Source organism: Eretmochelys imbricata, chromosome 16 (genome assembly GCF_965152235.1).
Source record: "Eretmochelys imbricata isolate rEreImb1 chromosome 16, rEreImb1.hap1, whole genome shotgun sequence".
Taxonomy (NCBI): domain Eukaryota; kingdom Metazoa; phylum Chordata; order Testudines; family Cheloniidae; genus Eretmochelys; species Eretmochelys imbricata.
The window spans coordinates 18,776,176-18,790,992 of NC_135587.1; the positions used below are offsets into that span (position 1 = coordinate 18,776,176).

The following is a 14,817-nucleotide window of genomic DNA, read 5'->3' on the forward strand; positions in this document are numbered from 1 at the left end:
ACCCCCGACAGCATCCCACCTCCTTGTCTGATGAGGTGAGAACTCCCCCACCGGCTTCACCCTCCTTTTACCCCCATGCCCAGGTGCTGGAGAGATGGCACAAGGAGCCTTCCATCGCCCTTGAGAACCCATTTGCAGGGCCACAGGCATTGCGATAGCCCGACCAAAGCAGGCGAGGGAAGGCAGGACCTTGACCAAGCCTCCCCTTTCCACACTGGCTAGTGGAGTTGGGCCTACTCATAGAATCATAGAATATCAGGGTTGGAAGGGACCCCAGAAGGTCATCTAGTCCAACCCCCTGCTCGAAGCAGGACCAATTCCCAGTTAAATCATCCCAGCCAGGGCTTTGTCAAGCCTGACCTTAAAAACCTCTAAGGAAGGAGATTCTACCACCTCCCTAGGTAACGCATTCCAGTGTTTCACCACCCTCTTAGTGAAAAAGTTTTTCCTAATATCCAATCTAAACCTCCCCCACTGCAACTTGAGACCATTACTCCTCGTTCTGTCATCTGCTACCATTGAGAACAGTCTAGAGCCATCCTCTTTGGAACCCCCTTTCCGGTAGTTGAAAGCAGCTATCAAATCCCCCCTCATTCTTCTCTTCTGCAGGCTAAACAATCCCAGCTCCCTCAGCCTCTCCTCATACGTCATGTGTTCTAGACCCCTAATCATTTTTGTTGCCCTTCGCTGGACTCTCTCCAATTTATCCACATCCTTCTTGTAGTGTGGGGCCCAAAACTGGACACAGTACTCCAGATGAGGCCTCACCAATGTCGAATAGAGGGGAACGATCACGTCCCTCGATCTGCTCGCTATGCCCCTACTTATACATCCCAAAATGCCATTGGCCTTCTTGGCAACAAGGGCACACTGCTGACTCATATCCAGCTTCTCGTCCACTGTCACCCCTAGGTCCTTTTCCGCAGAACTGCTGCCTAGCCATTCGGTCCCTAGTCTGTAGCGGTGCATTGGATTCTTCCATCCTAAGTGCAGGACCCTGCACTTATCCTTATTGAACCTCATCAGATTTCTTTTGGCCCAATCCTCCAATTTGTCTAGGTCCTTCTGTATCCTATCCCTCCCCTCCAGCGTATCTACCACTCCTCCTAGTTTAGTATCATCCGCAAATTTGCTGAGAGTGCAATCCACACCATCCTCCAGATCATTTATGAAGATATTGAACAAAACCGGCCCCAGGACCGACCCTTGGGGCACTCCACTTGATACCGGCTGCCAACTAGACATGGAGCCATTGATCACTACCCGTTGAGCCCGACAATCTAGCCAGCTTTCTACCCACCTTATAGTGCATTCATCCAGCCCATACTTCCTTAACTTGCTGACAAGAATACTGTGGGAGACCGTGTCAAAAGCTTTGCTAAAGTCAAGAAACAATACATCCACTGCTTTCCCTTCATCCACAGAACCAGTAATCTCATCATAAAAGGCGATTAGATTAGTCAGGCATGACCTTCCCTTGGTGAATCCATGCTGGCTGTTCCTGATCACTTTCCTCTCATGCAAGTGCTTCAGGATTGATTCTTTGATGACCTGCTCCATGATTTTTCCAGGGACTGAGGTGAGGCTGACTGGCCTGTAGTTCCCAGGATCCTCCTTCTTCCCTTTTTTAAAGATTGGCACTACATTAGCCTTTTTCCAGTCATCCGGGACTTCCCCGGTTCGCCACGAGTTTTCAAAGATAATGGCCAATGGCTCTGCAATCACAGCCGCCAATTCCTTTAGCACTCTCGGATGCAACTCGTCCGGCCCCATGGACTTGTGCACGTCCAGCTTTTCTAAATAGTCCCTAACCACCTCTATCTCCACAGAGGGCTGGCCATCTCTTCCCCATTTTGTGATGCCCAGCGCAGCAGTCTGGGAGCTGACCTTGTTAGTGAAAACAGAGGCAAAAAAAGCATTGAGTACATTAGCTTTTTCCACATCCTCTGTCACTAGGTTGCCTCCCTCATTCAGTAAGGGGCCCACACTTTCCTTGGCTTTCTTCTTGTTGCCAACATACCTGAAGAAACCCTTCTTGTTACTCTTGACATCTCTTGCTAGCTTCAGCTCCAGGTGCGATTTGGCCCTCCTGATATGATTCCTACATGCCCGAGCAATATTTTTATACTCTTCCCTGGTCATATGTCCAACCTTCCACTTCTTGTAAGCTTCTTTTTTATGTTTAAGATCCGCTAGGATTTCACCATTAAGCCAAGCTGGTCGCCTGCCATATTTACTATTCTTTCGACTCATTGGGATGGTTTGTCCCTGTAACCTCAACAGGGATTCCTTGAAATACAGCCAGCTCTCCTGGACTCCTTTCCCCTTCAAGTTAGTCCCCCAGGGGATCCTGGCCATCCGTTCCCTGAGGGAGTTGAAGTCTGCTTTCCTGAAGTCCAGGGTCCGTATCCTGCTGCTTTCCTTTCTTCCCTGTGTCAGGATCCTGAACTCAACCAACTCATGGTCACTGCCTCCCAGATTCCCATCCGCTTTTGCTTCCTCCACTAATTCTACCCGGTTTGTGAGCAGCAGGTCAAGAAAAGCGCCCCCCCAGTTGGCTCCTCTAGCACTTGCGCCAGGAAATTGTCCCCTACGCTTTCCAAAAACTTCCTGGATTGTCTATGCACCGCTGTATTGCTCTCCCAGCAGATATCAGGAAAATTAAAGTCACCCATGAGAATCAGGGCATGCGATCTAGTAGCTTCTGCGAGCTGCCGGAAGAAAGCCTCATGCAGGGTTTCGACGGGTGGTGGAGGTGGTGCCCCAGAGCCTGGAGGAATCTGGGCTGGGGCCTCCTCAGCTTATATCATCTTTACAGAAGGGGAGGTGGGGAGCTCTCCGCCAGCCATAAGGCCGGGACAGAGCAGGCTCCCTTCAACTGTAACAGCGGGGAAGCCCTAACCACTCATTAATGCTACATCAGAACCCCAGCAGCATTCGACTAATTATTCCCCCAAGGAACTCTGCCACCCTGCCTCCTACCAATGAGCCTCCCACCTCTTCATCATTCTGGGACGCAAGCCACCAGCCCTCTCCAAAAACCCAGCTGAACTCCAGAGAGAGTGTGGAGTGCACAACCGCCAGAGTCTAGATCAGAGCCTCTCACCTCCCAAAGGTTAGGGGTGGCACTTGGAGCAAGTGTTGCACTACAGACTCAGTTTTAGTAGAAAAACTCTACATGGATTTTCCATTAAAAAGGAACAAGGCAATACAGAGAACGAAGCAAGAATCCCTAGCATGATCTTCCTCTATGCAGGGGGACGCTGATTTCACAGAATACTGCAAAAAAGCACATGCATTTAGGGAAAGGGTGATATTTGAATGCGCTGGGGGATGGATGATACATCTCTATACAGGACTATGCAGAGGATGTCTCCATACTAGACATTTGCAGGGCTGGTTGGAAAAAATATTTCTTTGGAAAATGTCCATCAAAAACGCCGTTTCACCAAAATCAAAACTTTTTACTGAAACATATCACTGTAGGTGGAATTTCACGTAATAAAACAAAAGGCAGCATTTTGATACGGTCAAGCTTTTTGGAATGGAACATTTTGAAACATTGTTTCATTTTTTAAGTGTTATATTATAAAGTAAATTGTCAAAATCTGAAAGAAATATTTTGATTTTATAGGTTTCAGAGTAACACTCTATGCCTTTGGTAATCAGGTTTGCTTCAACTAAATCTTCTTGCTGTGAAGGCTCCCCACCTTGCAGATCGTTTCAGAACTGGCTGGCTAGGTTTTTGCAAAAACAGCCCTGCCTGATTGTACTATTTCAAAAGCCGCAAGTGTCTCATTTTGTACTGAAGAATCTGATCTGCTTCAACTGGTTTTGCGTGGAGAATGCAAACAATTTTTCAAAATTCTAAAGCAGGTGGTTTCTTTCGGAAGATAAAGCTGCATTATCTCTAGCTAGCACAGTTAATCCCTGGCATGGTGTTTAAGCACAGCATGGACAGGAACATGCATCTTCTGTCTTTCTTACATCTACAGCTTAATTTTAAAGACACGCTCAAGTAATTTTCATAGATTTTAAAGCCAGTAGGAAACATTGTGATCATGAGGTCTGCCCATTATTTAGGGTTTGTTTAGAAACAAGGGGGGAGGGGATTGGAGTTTGCAAAAACCTAATCTTGACAGAATATATTGTCAAAAATATTGTTATATATTTAAATGTCCAATAAAAACAAGGGATTGGGGGATTTTCACATTTCCCTGTGGAGGTGTAAACTCAAACCCAGCAGCCTTGATCTAGGTGCATGAGAACTAGTGAAACTGACTATAAAGAAAGAGTGAAACTAACCAGTTTATTTTCACTAAAGTAGTTCATGTGCAAGAAGCATGGCTGTTATTACATTGTACCTATAAACCCCAGCGGAGATCAGGGCCTCATTGTGGTAGGTGCTAGACAAACAGTGAGATGCAATCCCTGCCCTGAAGAATTTATTATTCCTATTTTACAGATGGGAACTGTGGCAGAGAGAGATTATGTGATTTCCCCAAGGACAGACAGGAAGTCTGTAGCAGAACTAGAATCTGAACCCAGCTCTCCTAAACTCCAAGCCAATGCCTTAACCACAGAGTCATTCTTTCCTTCCAGGACTACACACACACACAACAAAAAGGTGAAAAAATAATTAGATATTTAAACCTCACTTTTAATAAACGCAGGTATTGTTAAGGATTTTGTGTATGTGAAATACAGGATTTTTATCCAGATAGTCTCTCTCTCAAGTATCTGGTTGATTGAAAGACTGGAAATACATGAACTAAAGGAGCTCGGCCTGAGAGTGTAGAAACAAAGACGGCTTCATGAAAGGGTCGCTTCCCTACCACGCCCAGCCGAGATTTTCATGCTAGTGACAGCACGTGGCTACTGCCCTCAAGCACAGAACAGACAGAAGCTATACAAACGTCTCCCCAGTTGTTCTGCACTGCAACTGAACTGCGACCTGCAGCGCTAAGCTAGCCCAGCTCCGGGTGACCCCCGAAGCACAGCATCTAATCATGCCAAATGTTAGAACGTTCAATGATGGGGGCTAATGTTCATGTGGGTTTAAAGCCCAAGCAGCAAGCTCATTTCCATTTGTAAGCCGGGTTGGAACACAGATGAGAGGTGCCAAGCAGCCGCTGTGAAATCAAACAGGGCATTAGGCAGCGCAGTACAGAGACAACTGGCTTGGCTTGGCTTTGCTTTCTTCTTTCTTTGCCAGTTTCTCTCCCCCTCCTCCAGTCACCCTAAACTACTGATTTATTTATAAATGTTCTTCTTCTGACATGAAATGCACCTGCCTGTCATCTGTCCACAGGAGAGTGGCTCTGGAACGTTGTCTTGATCTGATCAGTTGCTGGAGAATATGTGTCAGCCTTTCGCCGTGTGAATAATAAAACTCACCCCACGCAATAGCTCGGCTTTCAAAATTCAGGCAGGGCAGCAATTACCCTTGAAATCACCCTAAGTGTGCGATCCCAGATCCTGGTCTCTGCAGAAGGTTTGCTGGTAAATTAAAGGCTTAGACACGCTGCAGAGGAAATAACATTTTCAACCTGAATTCTCTGTTCAGAAAGCAGAAGACAGCCGAGGGATTGGTGTTGTCAGCAACCCGTTGCATCTGCCCAAAGCTGGGCAGCGCCATTTTCTCGTGGGGTCCAGCTGGATGCAGTAGCTTTGAGGGGTGCATTGCATGGTCCCTGGGCTCCTCCCAGCTGCAGGAGTGTTGCCCTGTCTCAGCCTTTGCCTGTCTTTACAGGAGGGCCGACGAGATAATGTAACAGTTCCTTCTGGCCTTAAAACCTATTAATATAAACTACAGTAATGAGTTTAATGAATGGGGAAGAGACCCCCCCCCCCCCCGTTAGGTCATTATCCTGGGGCAAAAACCTTCTATGGCTGTGGTGGTATGAGCTGGCTGCCGCTAGGCAAAGAGAGGGTATTTCTGATCATGCTGACACCCGCTAACTCATTCAGCTCCTAGGCCTCTCTTGGCTTGACTGAGCTCTGATGAGGGGGAACAGGGAGGTGGTGCCAAAAGCACCTCCCCTGAAGCTGCTGTTTAGCTACCTTAATTAAGGTTGTGAGTCACCGCCAGGGGAGAAGGCAGCTTCTCCCTCTTCCTACTCCCAGAGAACATCTCCTCCCTGGAGGGAGACTGAGGGTTTCTGAGAAGCCCAAGTGCAAGACGTGAGTATTTTCTCCCCTCTCTCTCTAGAAGTCTGGATTCACTTCAGTCAGCTGCATCCTAGGAGGACGTGAGGTGCTGGGAGGCCATACAGCTCTCTGGTCTTCCAGAAAGCTCCACACAACAGTGCCGGAAAGAGATGGAGCTTTAGCTCCTGGCCCCCTGGGTCAGGGTTTTACAAAAGGTTCCCCCCGTTAGACAGCTGCAGCAGCTACCATGACAATTGCCACTCATTTGGGGGTCAGGGGAGAGCCCATTCCCCACGCATGCTGTGCGACACACAGGTCAGGCTAATGCCCTCGCAAGCCACCACTGAGCCACTAGCCCTCTCCAGCAACAGGAGTGGCTGGGCTGACTTCATAGCCTGCTGGCAGACTGGAATCACACCAGTTTTAAGGCCAGCCATGCATTGGTTTCAAGACGCACAAGGGCAGGAAGGTACAAGCACTAGGTCAAACACTTTGATCAGACCCTGTCATGGGGTCCACTCACCGCTAGCGGCATCTCCTACTGGCCATCCTGGGAATTAGCTCTGCCAGGTGCTGAGATCCCTCTCCAGCGGTGTCTTTCACCATGCCATCGAACACTGCGGCCTCTCTCGCTCCAGGGACTGCGGTCTCCTCTTTGTGGCTTGGCCCACCCCTTCCAGGGAATTCAAAGTCCTTCCAGACCTGCTGTGTGGCTGGCACCTACAACAGCCTTCCCACTTGCTGGTAGGAGAACCTGGGCCCACCCTTCACACTGGGTTACAGCCCAGGGACCCTATAACAAGCAGCCAAGACCTGTGTACAGTTCCAGCGTTTGCTGCTGTTCCCCTGGGTTTCTTCTACATATCTGACTTGCCCCCTCTCTGGGTTTGCCAGCCTCCAATTCTCTCCACTCAGGGAGTAACTGCAGCCCCCTTGCTGCTCACTGCCCTGGGCTTTATACTGGCTCCTGCCTGTTCTTGCCCAGCTGAGCCTACTTCTAATCAGTGGCCTACTCCCTAGCTCCTCCTCCAGGTGCACCTGATGAACGTAATTGGCCTGCCTCACCACCTTAATCCCTTTCAACCCTGTGTGAGGCAGACACCACGTCATAGACCCTCCCCCCGCCTTTTTTAAAGCCATATGTTCCTCCTTTGCAAAGCAGGTGCAAACTGCAACTTTGACCAGGACAAAGTGGGGGGGTGCATAAGTGAAGCCACTCCCAGCCTGGATGCTATGAGTGCAGGAAGAATGGGCTAGGCGGGCACCTGGCAAAAATCCCACTGGCTTCTGCGGGAGCAGAAATGGGTTCATGATGAGATGGCGAGTCACGAGAGGTCAATGCCTGGCAGTTCTAGCGCACGTTACGTCTGAGGATCTCAAAGCACTTTGCAATGGCCAGTCGATATCCGTATTCCCATTGAGGGAGGACAGGGAGTCAAAGAGAAAGGATGTGACTTGCCCAGGGTCACACAGCTCATTGTACCCAAGCCACAAGACCACAGCCACCCCCAGGAGACCACAGTTTGGATCATAAAGAGGAAAGGGGCCATTTGTAAAGGCGGGGTGGGACTTTCAAAGGAGACCAAGGGTGCAGCTAGGTACTCCGCTCCCACCAAAATGTAATAGTTTGCTGCCTGTTGCCCATACGCTCCAAACCCCAGCCTCTGTGTTTCAAAAAACGGGGGTTAAATCTAAGGTCTTCACAAGTGGATCAGAAACGTGCTGGGACTTAGAGCAAAACGTTCATTGTTTGGACAGTATGTGAGTCTGTGCAAAGGGCATGCAGCACACAATCAATAGCCTGTCTATGGCCAAGCTCAGAGCTGATCGGCACCTTATTCTGGGATGGTCTCGTTCACAGATCAAGAGTAGCACGAAGTGATGGTGTATGTTTCATGGGTTCTGCCATAGCACAGATCTTGCTGTGTGAACGTGGCAGGCGTCTGAAAGGCGCATTATTTATCCCATATGAAATGCATACAAAGCTAAATGGGGATTAAGCTCATATGAAGTTGCTTTGTAAATGAGTGAAGCTGTTAGGGAGAGAGGGCTGGACTCATCCAACCTTTCCCCTGAACAATAAACAATCCACCTGCTGTGCGTCTGCAATGAAAATTGTACCAGGTCGCTCCAAAATAAGCCCTGCATTCCTGGAGGCTGCTCCTGCTGTTGTCTGTCATCTCGCGGGTTAGATGCCGGATGACTGACCATATTGGCTACTCATTGGGGGAAACAAAGAGAGACTTCAAAGTGATCTCCTAGAATGCTTCAGCAGAGAGACTGATAAAGATTATGTTTGTAAAATGGGTCCCAGACTTAAACTATCCCTGCATAGGTATTTGCCAAAAACAAGCTATCCCCAGCCTGCGTCCAGTTAAGAATTGAAGGCCTGACGCAAAGCCCACTGAAATCAATGGGAGTCTTCCCAGTGACTCCAGTGGGCTTTGTGCTCTGCGTATCCTGCTATGGCCTTGGAGAAGCCATTGGTATGGACAGTTTTGTGAGTGAACTCTCTTCTGAAGAGCTCTGTGAGCCACCCTCCTGGCATGTGGCTTTCTTTATTTTACAGTTGGGGTTCTGGCTCAAGCTGGCAGTTTGTAACTGTTTCTCCATTTCAGCAAATGCCTCTCCATTCCCAGAGTCCACCCCCTTCAAAGATGAAATGCAGCTCTTCTTTTGGTACCCCCAGCATTGCTAAGCCAGGCTACATGGTGGATGACCACCAGAACCTGCCAATGAAGGACGGTCCCCCACGGTCCTCTGGCTGGAGAAGGCTCCTCTAACAGGATTCTGCCCTCTGCTGGGACAAGAGCAGCAGCATTCCTTAGTAGCCAACACCCTGGTAATGGCCCCACGACTCTGCTGGAGATAGAAGAGATTCAGGTGCACGCCAAGCGAGAGGACTGGGCCTCCTCACAAGGACAAGGGAGGATGTTATTTTTACTGTCTGCCATCAACAGTGGAAGGAATGGGGAGTGTTTGCTCAGGCCCCCCACTCAGCAAACGCCTAACCACATGCTTTACCCCTGAATGACACTAATGGGAGTGAAGCACGTGCTCCAAGTTGAGCCGGTGGTTAAGTGCTGTGCTGATTTCGGGACCTGAAGACACTAGAGTGATTAGGGGTGGGAGGAGGGTGGCTAGACCAACAGATCCCCTTGAAACAAGTTTTCTAATGCAATCAATACAAGGTCCTGCAAGGATTCCCTAAATGTATCCATGCTGCAAAACGCTCTGATAACTTCTCTGGTGCCGCGTGGACATTCAGAGCACATCTAGAACCAGAAAAGGGTGACACCATATGGCCCTGTGGGTATAAACAGAGCAGCCTCGTGGTCCAATGAAAATCCACAGCAAGCAACACATCAAAGCTCACAGTTCTACAAAGGGCTACAACATGCAACACTGAAGGAGTGAACTCTACACCGTTCTCTTGCTTTCTTTCAGCAGATTTGCCATTGCTTACCTGCCAAAAGCTTTTCAAAGTAACGAGGGAAGATATACCCAAATCCCCGCAAGATGCACGAGAGCGCACCTTGGATAAATGTAACACAGATACCGAGCTGTCAGCTCATCTTTCCCCAGCATATTTCCACCTATGTGAGGCACATCTGTGACTTTCTGGCAATTCGCTTAGGGCAGCGTGGGAGAGTCCAAGCTTCCAAGCCAGCCTTCTGCCTTTGTTACTTTCAGTGCGTGCTTTCCCTCGACATTTTTATATATACGATATCTTCTTGCCCTCGTAGTTTTGGAGACGGTAGATCATGTGTGTCCATCCCTAACTATCATCAAAGGAAAGGAGTACTTGTGGCACCTTAGAGACTAACCAATTTATCTGAGCATGAGCTTTCGTGAGCTACAGCTCACTTCATCGGATGCATACCGTGGAAACTGCAGCAGACTTTATATACACACAGAGATCATAAAACAATACTTCCTCCCACCCCACTGTCCTGCTCGTAATAGCTTATCTAAAGTGATCATCAAGTTGGGCCATAGTTACCAGGAGGAGAGTGAGTTTGGGGGGGGGGGGTGAGAAAACCTGGATTTGTGCTGGAAATGGCCCAACTTGATGATCACTTTAGATAAGCTATTACCAGCAGGACAGTGGGGTGGGAGGAGGTATTGTTTTATGATCTCTGTGTGTATATAAAGTCTGCTGCAGTTTCCACGGTATGCATCCGATGAAGTGAGCTGTAGCTCACGAAAGCTCATGCTCAAATAAATTGGTTAGTCTCTAAGGTGCCACAAGTACTCCTTTTCTTTTTGCGAATACAGACTAACACGGCTGTTACTCTGAAACCTATCATCAAAGGGAAAATGCTTACAAGAGCCCTGGGGGCTGTGAGGTGCATCGAGGGTTGGGGAGATGCTATAGATAAAAGGGTAAAGAAGGAGAGCAAAATCTTCTCCTCTCCATCAAAACCATTTATTTCCGTGGGTAGCGTATGTGGCCTAGGTATGCCATACGTGTCCCAGTAGAGGAGATCTGTAAATAGTTAGTCGAGTCCCCAATACCATGTTTTTCAGCACCCCATGAGCTTTATTGTTTCCAATACAATGAAAAGAGCTGAGTCTCCAGGACAGAGCCAGAGAGAACGTGCAGTATTCTTCAGGGTCTGAGCAGACACCATGGTGTGGTCCTATAGTGAAGATAGATTTTGGAGCTTTGGAAGATGCCAAGTCGTCACTGTAGCAGGGAGGTTTTACCTTCATGAGTCTGGATAGTCAGCTGTTAATATCCACCTCCCTCCCTCAGCCTGTCACCAGCACAGGTGCATGGTTCACTCTCCAACCACAGTCCCGAGTGCTCGCTCTCTCTCAATAGATCCCCTTCACTCTCTTGTTCTCTGGATCGAATGGTGACTTGGTATGGGCTGTGGCAGGATAGGTAGCTCCCATCCTCTCCAGCATGTATTCACCACTCTTCACAAACTCCAGGGAGACCTGCAGTGGGGACAGGACAGAGACATTGATATATGGGCTCCCCCACATTTCTCTCCCACTTAAACAAGCGAGGCAGCGTTTCACGGTCATGCCCCAGAACATTGCTGTGCTGCGATAGTGTGTTTGGAGGCTTGCTCTCAACTCCTGTGTGGAAGGCCAGGAGTGCTAAGAGGATTGGGCTGTGCCACCTTTTGCTTCTAAGTTGCTGGTTCAACTCCAGTCTGGATTGATAATGTCCAAAAGCCATTATTGTCTCTCACCTGTTAGGCGGTAAGAGTTGGTGATCTCAACCCAGGTCTCCATGCCAGAACTGCTGGTTGTCTGCCTAGCAGTTACAGCAGAAGGGTCAGGGAGCCATGGGGAACGGACACTCCTCTCAAGGCATAGTGTGGAAGAAGCTGGAAGTGCCTAGGCTACGGACACAGGACTAGAGGAGTGATTTCTTTTGCCAGGTCTGGTGCTGCTCGCATTCCTTCCCAGAGAGCTCCAAAAGGGAAGGAATGTAGATTTTAAAAGCACCGGGTCTTTTTTCCCCACAGAATCTAAAGCAAATTGAATTTACAACCAGGCAAAACAATGAAAGTCAAATTGAGTTCCACTCCAGAGCAGCTGGGTAACCACAGAGCGTATTATGGGTATAACCTCCTGGAGACAAACCTATTAGAAAAGCAGGTTCCCCAGCTGCTCCCCACCTGGCTGGATTGCATTGAACACGAGGAGAGAACATGCATAACCCCCGCACTGGAGATCCTGGTGTGGACGAGGGCCACTCGCCTGGCCCGGCACTGGCTGATGTAACGAGACACTTGTGTTATGTTTGTTGTATCTGTTCGGAAGCATTTCCTGATGGGTTTGAAAATCCCTGGCGGTGGTGTGCACTAGCCAACCAAAGGGCAACAGACCCCGCAGTGCACATTACTTTACCTAGGGGCGCTTAGTCCTGCTAGCTCAGAGAACACTCCAGTGTCTGTAGTGCCTGGGCTGCGGCCTTGCCCTGCTGTTCACCTCCTCTGCCTCTGCAACCCCACCCGCAGTGGTGGGGCTGTCACATGAGGGTGCAGGGGGAGCCTTGATTCTCAGGTGAAGAGCTTCCGACACAAGGAAGGACACAGAGACACAGCCAGCCACTCACTGGGTTCCATTCCTAGCATTGCTGCAGGCTCATTGTGCCGCTATGAGCTGGTCATTTCCCCTCGCTGTGCCCCAGTTTACTCATCTGTAAGACGAAGGGAACAATACTCCCTGGCAGGGAGGCATTCACAAAGCACTTTGAGATCTTTGGATGAAAAGGTGCTATGGAGCTGCAAATTACAATTATTACATACAGACGTATAGCTGTAAATAAAGCTGGAAGATACTGGCTTGTGTGTGTACACCACTGCCCTCCACTGGATGGAACCAGACCTGCTCCAATTTGTGTCATATGCCCTATACTGCTACAAGCTAATGGAGAGTGGAACAGCTTGCCCATTTGGAGCCAGAAGATATGGATTGTATCCTCCCTTCCATCCATGGTGTGCAGCATTGTAGCCATCATGAAAATTCAAAGAGGCTATGGGTTTATTCCAGTACACCCTGCAAATCACAGGTGCGCACAAGAGCCAGCAACACTGCCTTGTAAACTGGAACAGTTAGCACTATGCAATGCCTACAGGTTTAACAGCATCACTAGTAGGCTGAACGAGTGGCCAGGGCAGGATGGAGCTAATGGAGTCCTAGCGACAATGACCAAGAAAAGAGAGGTTCCAGTATACATTTCCAGCTCTCGATTGGCTGGGGCAGTGCTGGAGGGGTCTTAGGTTTGCCTGGTGATCTGGGGAGGACATTGGCACGGCAGGGCCAGGAATTATTTTTTCTCTCCTGCAGATGCCAGTCTCTAGAGGGCACACTGAGAATGGGTGTGATGGCTGGGGCTGAGGAGATGGGGAGAGCTCGCATGCTATCAAGTCTGCAGTGCCTCCAGGAGGAAGAAACTTGGACCCAGCATAGAACGCACAGCCACACCTCGCTGATCCCAGAGCTGCAGCATGGAAAGAATCCAGCTGAAAGGTCTCCTGCCGTCCTGCTTTAGGGCAGCTGATCTGCGCTGGCATCCATCAACGTGTCACGCTGCACAGCGCGCACATGCAAAACTCCCCGCTTCCTCCTGCAGTGGCAATTACCATGGAAATCAGGCAGAAGTTATCCTACCGAGCAGAGGGATAAAGGCTATACGTTAACATCTGCTCAGTGAACTATGCCTTTCTGCAGGAGGCCTTCGAGCTGGTGCCCCCGACTGAAGTCAGCGCTTGCCGCACAATGGAAGCTGACAAGGTTGGGGGCCTGTAAAGAGAGACCACCTGTATGAAGTGCCTTGCTGATTGCCAGGCCTGATCGCTTTAATTGGGGGTTAATGTCATCTGAAAAGGCCCTCGAGGAGAAGAGGGGGCAGGAGTCTTTTTGAAAATGACTTTGCTGGTGCTGCTCTTTATGGTGTGTGGTTGAATGGGGAGAGCGGAGCAACCGGGTTGCCTGGTGGGTTCTAGCTCAATGCTTGTTTGTCTCTCCAGGTCTTTATGCACAGGAGGGGCCAGTCCTCTCCTCACATACACCCTGGCCACCTCGTGGGCTTCACTAAAGATCCTTACTTTAGTTTCAGGGAGGAATGAGAAGGCTCATGGTGATGGTGGGAAGAGAAGAGGAGTGAGAAGTTACAGGCAGGAGAAAACCGAATGAAAGAGGAAGAAAAGGAAGCCAAGCTAAGTGAACAGAGCATTTATTGTAGAGATGGGCCAAAGTGGAATCATTTATCAGAATCCCGGCGGCTGAATGCCGTCTGGATCCGAACCGTGGCTAGCTTAGGTTCTGGCTGCATGTGCACTTCCCAAGGCGCTTGAGCGGTTAACTCAACAGCACTGGGCAAAGTGGCTCCGAGCTCTGGCATGCAGATGTACTCTGCTTTCTCTTCCACTCACTTTTCCCTGCACTAGGAGGAGAACTGGCTGTTAAAGGGAAAACAACTTGCCCAAAGACTAATTTCTCCCTACTGTTACTCACACCTACTTGTCAACTGTCTATAATGAGCCACTCTCTTACCACTTCAAAAGTTATTTTTCCTCCCTTGGTATCCTGCTGTTAATTGATTTATCTCGTTACACTGACCTCACACTTGGTAAAGCAACCTCCCATCCTTTCATGTATTTATACCTGCTCCTGTATTTTCACTCCTTGCATCTGGTGAAGTGGGTTCTAACCCATGAAAGCTTATGTCCAAATAAATTTGTTAGTCTCTAAGGTGCTACAAGAACTCTTCGTTATTTTTGCTGACACAGACTAACACGGCTACCACTCTGAAACTTGCCCAAGGCAGCTCTCCAGGAAGCCTGCACAGTCTCAAGACCTGACAAAGAGGCAGCGATACATCACTTCTACGAGAAAAAAGCAGCTCCTGAGACTCTTACCAGCTTCAAACCTGAGGCTTAACTCACACCCACTTGAGAGTTTAGCACAAGCTTTATCGACTTTGGCCTCGGAAAACTGATATTTTCCTACGATGTTTATTGTTGGTGCTGTAATAATTTGCAACTTCTGCCTGGGGTGAAAAGTCCCCCCATTGCCAGCAGCAATGGTGAAAATTAGCACCAGACGAACTGATGAGTTTTTGCAAAAATTATTGTATAGTCACCAGAGCCTATTTCTCAGGCTCCTTCCCCGCTGTACCAACAGCTGCTGCTAAGTGAG

The 14,817-nt window shown here is 48.9% G+C and overlaps 2 protein-coding genes across 2 annotated transcripts in view; one reads left to right on the forward strand and one right to left on the reverse strand.

Annotated features, from left to right (window-relative positions):
- The window catches only part of DBH (dopamine beta-hydroxylase), a 30,963-nt gene extending 30,805 nt beyond the window's left edge, over positions 1-158 (forward strand). The window contains exon 13 of the mRNA XM_077836254.1: positions 84-158. Within this exon, the coding sequence (XP_077692380.1) occupies positions 84-158 (75 nt within the window). The remainder of the gene's footprint in view (positions 1-83) is intronic.
- Positions 159-10,725: 10,567 nt separating this feature from the next.
- Positions 10,726-14,817, reverse strand: part of SARDH (sarcosine dehydrogenase) — a 101,396-nt gene continuing 97,304 nt past the window's right edge. The window contains exon 20 of the mRNA XM_077835968.1: positions 10,726-11,097. Within this exon, the coding sequence (XP_077692094.1) occupies positions 10,972-11,097 (126 nt within the window). The 3' untranslated portion in view covers positions 10,726-10,971. The remainder of the gene's footprint in view (positions 11,098-14,817) is intronic.